The sequence below is a fragment of the Microcaecilia unicolor genome, chromosome 6 (assembly GCF_901765095.1).
Source record: "Microcaecilia unicolor chromosome 6, aMicUni1.1, whole genome shotgun sequence".
In the NCBI taxonomy this organism is placed as follows: Eukaryota; Metazoa; Chordata; class Amphibia; order Gymnophiona; family Siphonopidae; genus Microcaecilia; species Microcaecilia unicolor.
The window spans coordinates 136,401,259-136,413,419 of record NC_044036.1 but is presented as its reverse complement, the minus strand read 5'-3'; the positions used below and the strand labels follow the sequence as shown (position 1 = coordinate 136,413,419).

At 47.2% G+C, this 12,161-nt stretch overlaps 1 protein-coding gene across 1 annotated transcript in view; it reads left to right on the top strand.

The window, feature by feature from the left end:
- The window catches only part of CHCHD6 (coiled-coil-helix-coiled-coil-helix domain containing 6), a 227,308-nt gene that overhangs the window by 97,938 nt on the left and 117,209 nt on the right, over nt 1-12,161 (top strand). The window contains exon 5 of the mRNA XM_030207627.1: nt 3,067-3,150. Coding sequence (XP_030063487.1) covers nt 3,067-3,150 — 84 coding nt within the window. The remainder of the gene's footprint in view (nt 1-3,066; nt 3,151-12,161) is intronic.

The following is a 12,161-nucleotide window of genomic DNA, read 5'->3' as shown; positions in this document are numbered from 1 at the left end:
GTGCCAGTTTCTCTCACATCCATTGCCGTGTAACAGAGCAAGCACATCAGTTTCTTACCCATACACGCTGCTCTATAACACAACAGGCACATCACAGTCGGCAGCAGTGCCAGTTTCTCTCACACACTGCTATGTAACAGAGCAGGCACATCACAGTCAGCAGCATTGGAAGTTTCACTTGTCCAGGCATAACAAGCAGTGGGCAAAGCAGCACATTTAAACATATGCCTGTGCTCTGAGCTGATGTAAAATTCAAGGGAAGAATTTTTTTTTGCTTAAACTTGTATTTCCTTTGTGAGATGAGGAATGTACATGTAGATCCCCCCTCCCCCCCCCCATTCGCCACTCCCAAACCACACCCCATCGTATCCTTTTGAATTTCCATGCGCTGTGGCTCTCCATGTGTAAATAGCGGCTATCTGAAATTGACAATTTCATGGGTGTGCTTCTAAAATTCCTCCTCTTTATTTGATAAAACCTTCGTAATAGTGATCTATAAGACAAATACAATACAGCCCAGAGCTTTGAGTGATTCTCTTGCTAGCTGATAATCACAAGCCTCTGTCTAGTCAAGCCAGCTCCTAAATGGATCATCCTAAAAACCAACCTGCATTACTGCACACTAACCAAGTGTGTAACAAATGGAGGGAAAGTTTTTTTTTGCAGTTTTTCTCCATATCTATAGAACATTGGCAGTGTATAGTTCACATAGATCCTTTTTTTTCCGCCTGGGGTAATGCTGAAAAGCCACGTTTGCAGTTTCAAAAGATTCGGCTTATCCTTATTCCTCCACAACTAGTTAATTGCCAAGGTTTCTTTTCAAAGCATCCATGTCAAGACTTTAATAGTACCAGATTTGATTGCCGTTTGGCATACAGAAAAGTCTTAGTAGGCTATTTCCTCACATCCTTAGCCCAAAAGAAGCATTTGCACCACTGTGTAACCTTTTCCTGTGGAGAGGAAGAAAGGAGCAGCTGGAAACGTGTCTTCAGATGTCATTTTTTCCTCTTAACAATGAGTACCAGTTATAAATGACAGGTCTCAGCCCATGGGGTACTTTTCTTTCCAGACTGCTTAATCATATCTCACTGGCATACTTTTCCTCTGCATTCAGGATCGTTAGAAGTTCAGCATGCTGCTTTGTAGGAGAACATTCATGAGCAGTGGCCCAGGAACGCTGCTGTTTGAATGTTCAATGTCCTATTAACTTAGGAAGCCTGAAGAGACTTCTCAGGTGTTAAAAGAGTTCTGCTTTGTCACTTAATAAAGTTTGTTACATCTTGAATAAACTGATGTAAATTAATTTCATTTAAAAGAATTCCGTACTTTATTTTCCTAAAATTGCATTCATGAAATTGTCAAAGAAGAGGATAAAAAGGCCTTCAAATCCAAAGCAAATTATTAGAAAGCTTTAAAGGTACTTTGTGTGCAGGTTTTGTTGTTCAGGTTAGGAGAAGTGAAGTAATGCTAAGGTCATACAGCACTTGAAATTGCCTTGAGATTGACTAATAAAAATAATGAGTGTTGTGTCCTAATGGCCAAGTATAGCATGACCTAGAGTGTCTTAATGCTACGGTAATTAATTGATTTTCTTGGCTTAATTTGATTATTTCTGTTGTTGAAGCAGTTTGCTTGCACTGTTCATTCCCTTTTGGGCTCTACAAATCTGTTTGTTCTGTGGACTTCTTGCAGACTGTCAACCTTTTATGGAACAAAATCCTACTATATAAATGAGCTGTGACCGACGTGCCGCGCATGTGCAGAACAGCACAGCTGTTCTGCGCATGCGTCCCTACACCCACTACGCCGCCGCTACCACCCCTCCAACCTACACCCACTACGCCGCTGCTACCACCCCTCCAACCTCCCAAGAGGTCGATGATCTTTCCAATAGCGTTTGCTATTGTTTTCAGTGAAATATCGACACCAAGCTCCGCCTACTGGCATCAGCTCACATAATGGACTAGGTAGGTTCACTTCGTCTCCTGTTCATCCAACCTCCTTGGAACCACTCCCCCAATGCGCACAAGAGGCGGGGACGTGTGTGCATGGCCTCTGTTAATGACGTCATGAGTACGTTCGGGGTGTCAGTCTCAGCGCCTTTGTGACGTGTGCACGCGCCGCAGCTTTGCTTTCCCGTGAGCAGCTGGAACGCAGGTCTGGCTCGGCCCTGTCATGAGCAGATTCGGGTTTGGTGCGGAGAGTCCCGATCTTCCACTGTCACAGGGACTCCTAGCATCTCTCTCTCTCTCTCTCACTCACACACATACTTCCCGATATGATCTTCGCATGGTGCTGCTTCATTGCAGGTGCTGTTAGCTCCATAGTGGAACATCCTGGCAGAGCGCAGCTAACATACAGTGGTTTAGTAGCTGGAGTTAACAGGTTGATTTTGGAACTTCTTAGCACCGACTTATTGGCTTTTCCTGGTAACCTCTGTGCCATGAGGTGATGACAATTCTTGGCCTTTGGCTGGGTTTTCAAAACCTACACAGTATGAGGGTGAGATCTTGCCGTCTCACCACATTGGGGAAACAGTTTATAGCAGAAGGAAAAACACAAATTTTAATTTTTGGGACATCTCTAGAGTGGCAACATATTGGATTATGAGTGCTATGGGTTCTCCGTTACTCTTGGAGGATGCACTCCTCCCTTTCTCTTCCTTCCCCCCTTTCTCTTTTTTTTTTTTGTGGGGGGGGGGGGGGGGGTCCATCAATATTGGTCACTGCAGACACATTCAGGTAGTTTTGGCTTCAGATCCAGTATATATGTGACTCTCATTTCTTGCTTTGGCTATTTCATTACATTTTTCACAACAAAAATGTCGCCCGTTTTAACGGGCTTTACGGCTTGTATAAAAATAATTTAAAGGTGAGGATGTGCCTGATCCTGATCTCTGATTTGGATGAGGCTTTGACACATGAACCATTGCCAATTTGAATAACTGCTGTTTTGGTCCCATGAAAGGTATTACAGTCAGGAAGGAATCTGTCTGTTTTTAGGCCTAGCATGGCCTACTACAACTGTGTACATGTGTATTCATGACTGATATACTCTTCCTTGTAGGCAAAGGAACTAGAATGCAAAGAGACGGAGCTTAAGCGCCTGGATGCCTTCCACAAGGAGCAGTTGCAACGCATTGAGAAGAAGGTAAGAGTTGTGGGTCTTTCTCTAGCAGCATCTTGAATCCATATGAATTATGCTTGCAGTCTTGTCCCAGTAATCTCAGTTATGTAGTCCAACAATCCTTCTCCTGTCACCTTCTCAAACACAGTTACATTAATTAGTTCTCCAATAATAACTCTTCAGTGATTCAGGCTTCGTATATAAAGTAACTAACATTTAAATTTCTTCACTGTATTGCGCAACTAAACTTTTAAAAATTAGGCATCATTATTGATGTCTCTTCTTATGAAGTAAGAATTTTACCACACGCCAGTTATGCGCACAGTGAAATGCTTATAATTTTTACATTCACAAGTGTTTTATGCTTTTGTTTTCTTTAGTTGAAACTATGCTGTCAGAAAAGATCCCTTGCACTTGAGTTAATTCATTTGCTGTTTCCTTGAAGTGTTGCACTGAGAGTTAGTTTTGGGGGGGAGGAGGAGGCCTCTCAATCTAGAACTTGATTGATTAAATAGCCCTTTGATATTATGTAATATATGTGCTCATGTACTTTCACATGTTAGACACAAAAAAAATTCATGTAATCTTTATATTGTACAGCTTTAAAAGTAGGTGTGTGTCATCTGTGCGCTACCTAAGAAGGTACACACATCCTGTGTCATCTTTGTCATCTACAGTTCACATGAGTGAAATGAAAGAAAAACTTTACTTCACATGCTTATCCCTTTGGTTTTATTTTGCTTCTTTAAAAATCTGAATCCGTGTCGGATGCTGCTCAGAATGTACACAACCAACGGCCAGAGGAATTAGTAAACTATACAGATACCACAAAAGAGAACTGTCTGGTTTTGGAGACGGTACCTGTACAAGGATCCACACAATAGAAACAATGTATGGAACAGTTACCAAAGTGAAAACGTCAGAACTGCAGGATCAGTTCAAGGAGAATCGAGCTGACAAAAATTATGAAAATGGAAAGGAAAAGTGGGACATCATACTTGTCTGGGATTAAGACATGCAGGGTGTAATATTTAGTCCCTGGCGCTAAGCAGCTGGGAAGCCACTCAGCGGTGGGCCTACCTAACCCCGGGTATTTAATGCCAGAGCACGCACAACGTCTGGCATTGGATATCTGGGTATGTGAAGTTATCGGCCGATAGACTGGTGCCCGGTTAACTCGGCGTATAAAGTTAAGACAGCTGTTTTGCTGTCCTTACGTTTTGCGCCCACTTAGTCATTAGCGGACTGAATATCGCCCGTAACTGGCTAAGTTGCTACTTCAGCCTAACTTCACCCCAGACTGCCTCTAACCTAGCAGGTTAGGAGATGGCAGGTTAGCAGGGTATATTCAGTGGCACCACCTGGTTATGTCTTCTGAATGTCTGAGAACAAAGTCACAGCGAAGGAGACAGAATGGATGATGTAAAAAAAACTTCTACTGGAGTCCAGTAGAAGTTTTTTGACATCATCCATTCTGTCTCCATCGCTGTGACTTTGTTCTTTGACTTGACCAGTGCGGAGGTTTTGTTTTCTTCTGTGTTTGTCGCCCTCTTCTGAATGTCTGCCCAGTTAAACCATTTTGACCAGTGGAAGACAGACTTCCAAATGGGGCTTGGATATTTAATTACTAGGTTATGTCCTTGGACTTCCAGCCATGTTATAGCACTTTATAAAATGACACTCTCCACAATAATTTGGGTTATTGTCTGTATGAATTATATGTGGAGGACTAGCCTGATGGTTAGTGCTGTGGCCCTGAGAGCAAGGGGAACTGGGCTCAATTCTTATTGCAGCTTTTGTGACTCTGGGCAAGTCACTTAATGTCTATGTTTATTTCATACTTCATATACCTCCTTTCTGTAGATACAGTCAAAGCAGGTTTATATATACTGTTTTTTTTTTAGGTACACTTAACCCTCTATTGCCCCAGCTACAAAATAAAGTACCTGCACATATGTAAAACCACTTTGATTGTAACTACAGAAAGGCAGTATATCAAGTCCCATCTCTTTCCCTTTTTCTCCAAGGATCCAGTGAAGCAGATGGTCAGCTTTGTTTTATGTTGATGCATCTCAGAATATATAAACGCTTTACAAAGCCAGAAAAACACAGATTTGATAGATAACTTACAGTCTGTGACTGCATTTAAGACTTTGTAGTCATGTGGCCCATAAGGTATTTTTTTTTAATACATTTGTACCCCGCGCTTTCCCACTCATGGCAGGCTCAATGCGGCTTACATGGGGCAATGGAGGGTTAAGTGACTTGCCCAGAGTCACAAAGAGCTGCCTGTGCCTGAAGTGGGAATCAAACTCAGTTCCTCAGTTCCCCAGAACCAAAGTCCACCACCCTTAGGCCACTCCTCCACTCAAACAAACTCAAAATTGGACCAAGGTCTTGTTTTATGTTAAAAATACGGTTTGGCAAAAATACCAAATATTCTGGTTAGAGATGGGCCTGAAGCCGTTCAAGTGCTCTGCTGGGTATCTGAATTTTACTGTGAGTTACATTCTTCTGTAACTGATTGTAACCTTTCTTGGGTGATTGGGAAGAGGGTTAAGCTGTTGAACTGCTGCTGATTGAGAGTTCTTTCACTGGTTTTATTTGATATATATTGCAGAGCATATTTTATTGTTTAGCTTTATTAACCACTTTGGCCCTATTTTGGCTAAAGTGGTAATTAAGAGAAGTAGAACAAAATGACTCTTCTTTTGGTGCCAAGACAATAAGGGTTCTGGCAGGTGGCTTAGATAATCAGGTGAAAGCATTCTCACATTTTTCTTCTGAAGTTGTTGCTGTGTTTGAGTCAGGGGCAGATTGACAGTGATCTAGGCCCTCAGACAATAAAGGTTATGGGCCCCTAAACACCTATCAAAAGTGATTAATTTAGATGGAAGCTAGAGGAGAGTAGGCTGCCTACTGCTGTGAGCCCTCGTTCCAACGGTCAGTCCGCCCCTGGTTTTAGTTCTGGTTCCAATAGTGAGCATATTCTCCCCAAAGTACCTCTCCCACATCTCTCTTGTTCTGGTTGCAGGAGGTAGATGAGAAAGAGATGCTATTTTTCAAGCAGTTGTTGGATCCTGCTGTTCTAGTCGTGTAAATCCCAAGATGAGATGAAAAATGCAGAGCATGGATTAAGTCAAACTGAATTATTTATTGGTATCTTTGAACTGCTTTCAAGATAAGGAAGTCTGGTTTTAAGACAACTAGTCTCAAAGACACCAGGGAGCTATCAGTGGTATGAATGAGCTTTACTGGGATAGGACTTTTCTTGTGTATTATACAGATCTGTGGTTTTGGGTATAGGTGACGTCCTTTAAATTAACAGAGGCTTCTTGAATCACTAGTTTTGACGTTTTAGTCCCCAGTATCCGCTTAAAGTTGAGACTGCACATTTTCCAGTGACTGCTCGATGGAGTGGAGCATGAAATCGGAGAATGATCTACAGCAGTGGTTGTCAACCCGGTCCCCGGTGTACTCTCAGGAGACTGGGTTTTCAGGATATCCACAATGAGTATGCATGAGAGAGATCTTCATGCATTGTAGCTATTCTGAAAAGCTGAATGGCTGGGTTGAGAAGCACCGATCTATAGGTCAAACATAGTGCTTTTCTACAGTGGTGTTATTCTTGGTTACTCATGGTGCCATTGCGTTCGGGGGAGGGGGGAGAAACCTCCTTCCATACTATACAGTAGCAATCTGTCACATGCTAGCCGTCTGTGAAGTGTCTGTCAGTCCTGATGTATGATAAATGACTGACTTCTGGTACCCTCTTCAACCGAGTTTATCTTTTACATTGCTATTTAGGTTTCCCTTGAAGTGGAAGTAGAGTGACACATTCAAGAAAAGTCTACTGTTTCTTTGAAATTCTGGTGCAGGGCTCTGCTACTATGTTTTGATTCATGACTGGTTTCAGACATCTGTACTAGGTCAGGTTCCTCAATGGCTTGATGTTTGGCCACCAAAAACTGTTCACAATTGTTCAGAAGGGAACTTCCTTGCTGCAAATGAGATGTAGGCATTCTTAGGGATTCACAAGGTGGATTTTTTTTTCCTGTGAATTTTATTCATAGGCCCCATAATGTTTAAAATGCTGACTCTCCTGGAAGAATTTCACAGGCTGTCAGTGTTCAGCCACGTACTGCCTTTTTGTTTTGGACTGTGTGTTCTACAACATATAAGGCCTGTGAGCCTTGGTTGGCTCTCGTAGACCATTTCTATATCTCCCATTGATACGTGGTGTGTTTCCCATGTTTATCTCAGTAGCAGCCGATGGACTTTTTCCTCTAGGAACTTCCAAACCTTTTTTTTTTTAACCCAGATATGTTAATCGTTCCTTGTCATCAAGCAGATGCAGCCATTACAGATGGGTTGTGTCCATCAACCAGCAGAGGGAGATAGAGAGCACACTTTTTTCAGTGCCTCATACCAGCTTGCTCCACTGCCTCTCTTCAGTATTCTCTATCTCCCCTAGCAGAGTGGCTGCAGCTTCTTCGAGCTCCATCTAAAATCTGCCTGGAGGTTGCTCCTGTGCTTTTGCCAGTTGTTAGCAGGGGTGTTGGAGGCTATAGCAGCTTCACTTTAAAGGCACATAGGTTCGCCCTTTCCCTGCCTTACCCATACCTCTGTGGATGTGGACACATTGCTTAGCTTTCCCTGTCCTTCCCCACCAACAGTGGATGCAGGCACATAGGTTCGCCCTTTCCCTGCCTTTCCCACTCACCTGAGCATCCGAAGTTCTATTTACCTCTGCTTTCCTCACAGCTTTAAAAAAAAAAAAAAAAAGTTGCGTCGCACTTTGGCGCTTAGACGCTGGAACAGAGGTTTTTCCTTGCCTTTTTCTGTGGGACCGGAGCTGTGATACTCGGTCCAGTGAGATAAGAGTGTTTTCCAACTCCTCCGGGGTGATTTTGGCGCGAACCGCCATTTTGAATTTTACCGCCGTTTTTGGTGATGGCTGCGGAGACAGTAAAGCGCTGTTCCAAGTGTGGCAAGCGCAGATCAGCAGCGGGGCTCTGTAAATCGTGCTGTACAGACGTTAGAGCCGGCCCAAGCATGGCAAGCGACGATTCTTCGCGCTCTGAGCTGGCAGCGGGCGCCATTTTGAATTTACCACATGGCGCGACGTCCGCTGAGACGGAGAGTCCTGAGCCCGGGGGGAGGCCTCGGAGTGAGGCTGATATGGGAGCTAGTAGCCCCGGCAGAGATCCGGGTGCCCAGGGTGAGTTTTTCTCCCCTGATTTTGTCTTATTAATGCATAAAGCATACATGCTTAAAAGAGTTCTCCCACAAAGCCCGGCACGGGCCTCTTCTAATCCCCCCCCCCCCCCCCCCCGGTGGATTCTAGCCTGGGTATGCCCTCTGAGGCGTTATTCCCTGATAATTGGCACAATATGAAGCGCAGAAGGGCTCATTCCCCTTCAGAGAGTGCTGCACCTCCCCCCCCCCCCCCCCCCCCCCGGTGGTTGGGCTGCGAGGATTCGGAGGACTCTGGCAGGCCTTCATGGTCTGAGGAGCCAGAGTCTGGTGCAGAAGTGACTCAGGATCTGGACGATCCCTCCGCGGTGAGGATTTTCCACCGTGATGAGCTGCCAGCACTTATTTCTGATGCCCTGCAGGCTCTCTCTATTGAGGACCCTGCCAGTGGCACAGCCTCCTCTGTGAATCCTAGGATGGCTAGTACCAAAAAGCCTGCTCGAGCCTTTCCTTTGCATGACTCCATCCAAGAGCTTATTTCGGCTCAGTGGGCTGACCCCAAGGGACCTTTGAAAGTTTCCAGGGCTATGGGGCAATTATACCCTCTGAGTGAGGAGCATATGGCTCGCTTTGCTATACCTAAAGTGGATGCCCTAGTCGCAGTTGTGACAAAGAGAACTACCCTCCCTGTTGAAGGAGGTGTTGCCCTGAAGGATGTTCAAGACCGTAGACTGGAATCAGCACTTAAACGGTCATTTGAAATTGCAGGTCTCACTATTTGGGCGTCTGCATGCAGTTGTTATGCTGCTAGAGCCTACCTGGCTTGGTTGCAACAGGCAGTGGAACAGCCTGGTGATGGAGCGGAGCCCTTTTCAGATGTGGCTCCGCGGATGGAGTCGGCCTTGTCCTTTCTTGCTGACGCCCTTTATGATATTGTCAGAGCTTCGGCTAAACACATGGCAGTAGCAGTGGCGGCTCGCTGTCTTCTTTGGCTACGGCAATTGGGCGGCGGACATGGCCTCTAAGCAAAGGTTGGTGAAGTTGCCCTTTCAAGGCCTTCTCCTGTTTGGTGAGGAGTTGGAGAAAATTGTGAAGGGCCTGGGTGAGGCTAAACCCCAGCGCTTGCCCGAAGATAGGCCTCTGCCTTCCTCTAAGGGTGCGGCGGTCCACTCCTCTTACAGACCTCGCTTCCGTGAAGCTCGAAGGTACCGCCTGAGGCGTTCTGCTGGGTTCACTTCTCGTTCCCGTTTTCAGCAGAGGAACTCCTTTCGCTCGGACAAACGTTCCACAGCCACTGGCTTAAGGCCTGGAGTTCAGGGGCTCCCTCTCAATGATGGTGCGCCGGCCCTCTCCTCGAGTCCTGTCATCGGAGGACGTCTTTCCCTCTTTGCCGAGGAGTGGGCCAACATTTCCTCAGATCAGTGGGTCTTGGACCTGATCAGAGACGGTTACAGAATAGAATTAGACTCCCCTGTAAGAGACATGTTTGTGGAGTCCCGATGCGGTTCTGCCGCCAAACGGGCGGTGGTAGAGGAGACTTTACAAGGTCTGATTCAGATAGGGGCCGTGTCCCCGGTACCTCCCGCCGAACACGGCTGCGGCCGCTACTCCATCTACTTTGTGGTGCCGCAGGAGGGTCTTTTTCGCCCTATTCTGGGCTTAAAAGAATTATGTCCCTGAGAGTGCGGCATTTTCACATGGAAACCCTGCGCTCCATCATTGCGGCGGTACAGCCTGGAGAGTTTCTCACGTCTCTGCACCTGAAAGAAGCTTACTTGCACATTACAATTTGGCCACCGCACCAGAAGTTTCTGAGGTTTGCGGTGATGGGAAAGCATTTCCAGTTCCGGGCCTTGCCTTTTGGCCTCGCCACAGCTCCCCACACCTTTTCGAAGGTTATGGTGGTAGTAGCTGCCTTTCTAAGGCAAGAGGGTATTTGGGTTCACCCGTACCTGGACGACTGGCTCATTCGAGCAAACTCTGCTGCAGAGAGTCAGCATGTGACAGCCAGAGTGGTCTCAGTACTTCAATTTCTGGGCTGGGTCGTCAATTTGGCCAAAAGTCACCTGACCCCCTCGCAGTCTCTAGAATATTTGGGGCCAGGTTCGACACAGCCTCGGGGTATGTGTACCTACCTGAGCAAAGGCGGTGCAAGCTTCAGAATCAGGTCTGTCTGCTCCTGAGGATGCCCCGCCCGCGAGCTTGGGACATTGTCCAGCTGCTTGGATCGATGACTGCCACCATGGAACTGGTGCCCTGGGCGAGAGCGCACCTGAGACCTCTACAGTATGCTGTACTCCAAAGATGGTCTCCAGTATCTCAGGATTACCAATGCAGACTCTCTTGGCTCCCTGCGGCCCGACTCAGCATGGAGTGGTGGCTCTCAGCATGCTGCAGCGAGGAATGTCGCTGGCGCTCCCCGATTGGTGCCTAGTGGTGACAGATGCCAGTCTGAAAGGCTGGGGCGCACATTGCAAGGGGAAGCATGCCCAGGGTCTATGGACACCCGAGGAGTCGGAGTGGTCCATCAACCGCCTAGAGTTGAAAGCGGTGTTTCAGGTGCTTCTGGCCTTTCAAGTGACCCTGGAAGGATTGGCTGTCAGAGTGATGTCGGACAACACGACAGCAGTGGCCTACATAAATCGACAAGGCGGCACTCGGTGCAGAGCTCTAGCCGCGCAGGCCGAACAAATTTGCCACTGGGCCAAGCTGCATCTACAGTTTCTGTCGGCAGCTCACATTGCAGGTCAGAGCAACGTGCAAGCCGATTATCTAAGCAGGTATCAGATCGATCCAGCGGAGTGGGAACTTACAGAAGAAGTGTTCCTGCAGATATGTGCCAAGTGGGGCAAGCCCGTGATGTATCTAATGGCGACAAGCTCCAATGCCAAAGTCCCGTGCTTCTTCAGCAGACGGAGAGATCCTTGCGCGGCGGGGTTGGATGCCTTGGCTCAACCCTGGCCTCCGGGCCTACTGTATGTGTTCCCTCCGTGGCCCTTGATAGGGAGAGTGCTCCTGCAGATTCGGCTGCATCCAGGAGAAGTGGTTCTCGTCGCCCCGGATTGGCCCAGGAGGCCTTGGTATGCGGACCTCCGACAGATGCTCTTAGAGGATCCGCTTCAGTTACCTCTGGTTCCCAACCTGTTGTCACAGGGTCCGGTGACCATGGAGGACGCCGGCCGATTTGGTCTTATGGCCTGGCGATTGAGAGGGCACAATTGAGAGGCAGAGGCTATTCCAATAAAGTAATTACCATTCTCCTGCAAGCCCGCAAGCGTTCCACTTCCGTGGCTTATGCCAGGATTTGGCGCCAGTTTGAAGTCTGGTGTGCTTCCAGAGAGATCACACCCCTGCGGGCTCCTGTCTCGCCGTTTCTGGACTTTTTGCAGGATGGTGTACAAAAAAGGCTTGGCCTATAATTCCCTGCGGGTGCAAGTGGCAGCATTGGCCTCCCTGCGTGCAAGGTTGAAGGCGTGTCTTTAGCTGCTCATCCGGATGTGGCACGGTTTCTTAGAGGGGTGCTTCGGCTCCGTCCTCCCGTGCGTGCACCTTGTCCAGCTTGGAACCTGGGGCTAGTGCTGCAGGAGCTTATTTGCTTGCCGGCCGGCCGGCCTCCGCCTGATGCCTTTAAGGCGCATTCCACTAGAGGAATTTCCTCTTCTTGGGCTGAAACTGGAGCACTCTCTTCAAGAGATTTGTAGTGCAGCGATATGGGCTTCTAAGCTCTCTTTTGCCCGACATTACAGGCTGGATGTGGCTGCCAGGAGGGACGCACATTTTGGAGCGCAAGTGCTGGCGCGTGGTGTGGCTTGTTCCCACCCTATCTAGGGATTGCTTTG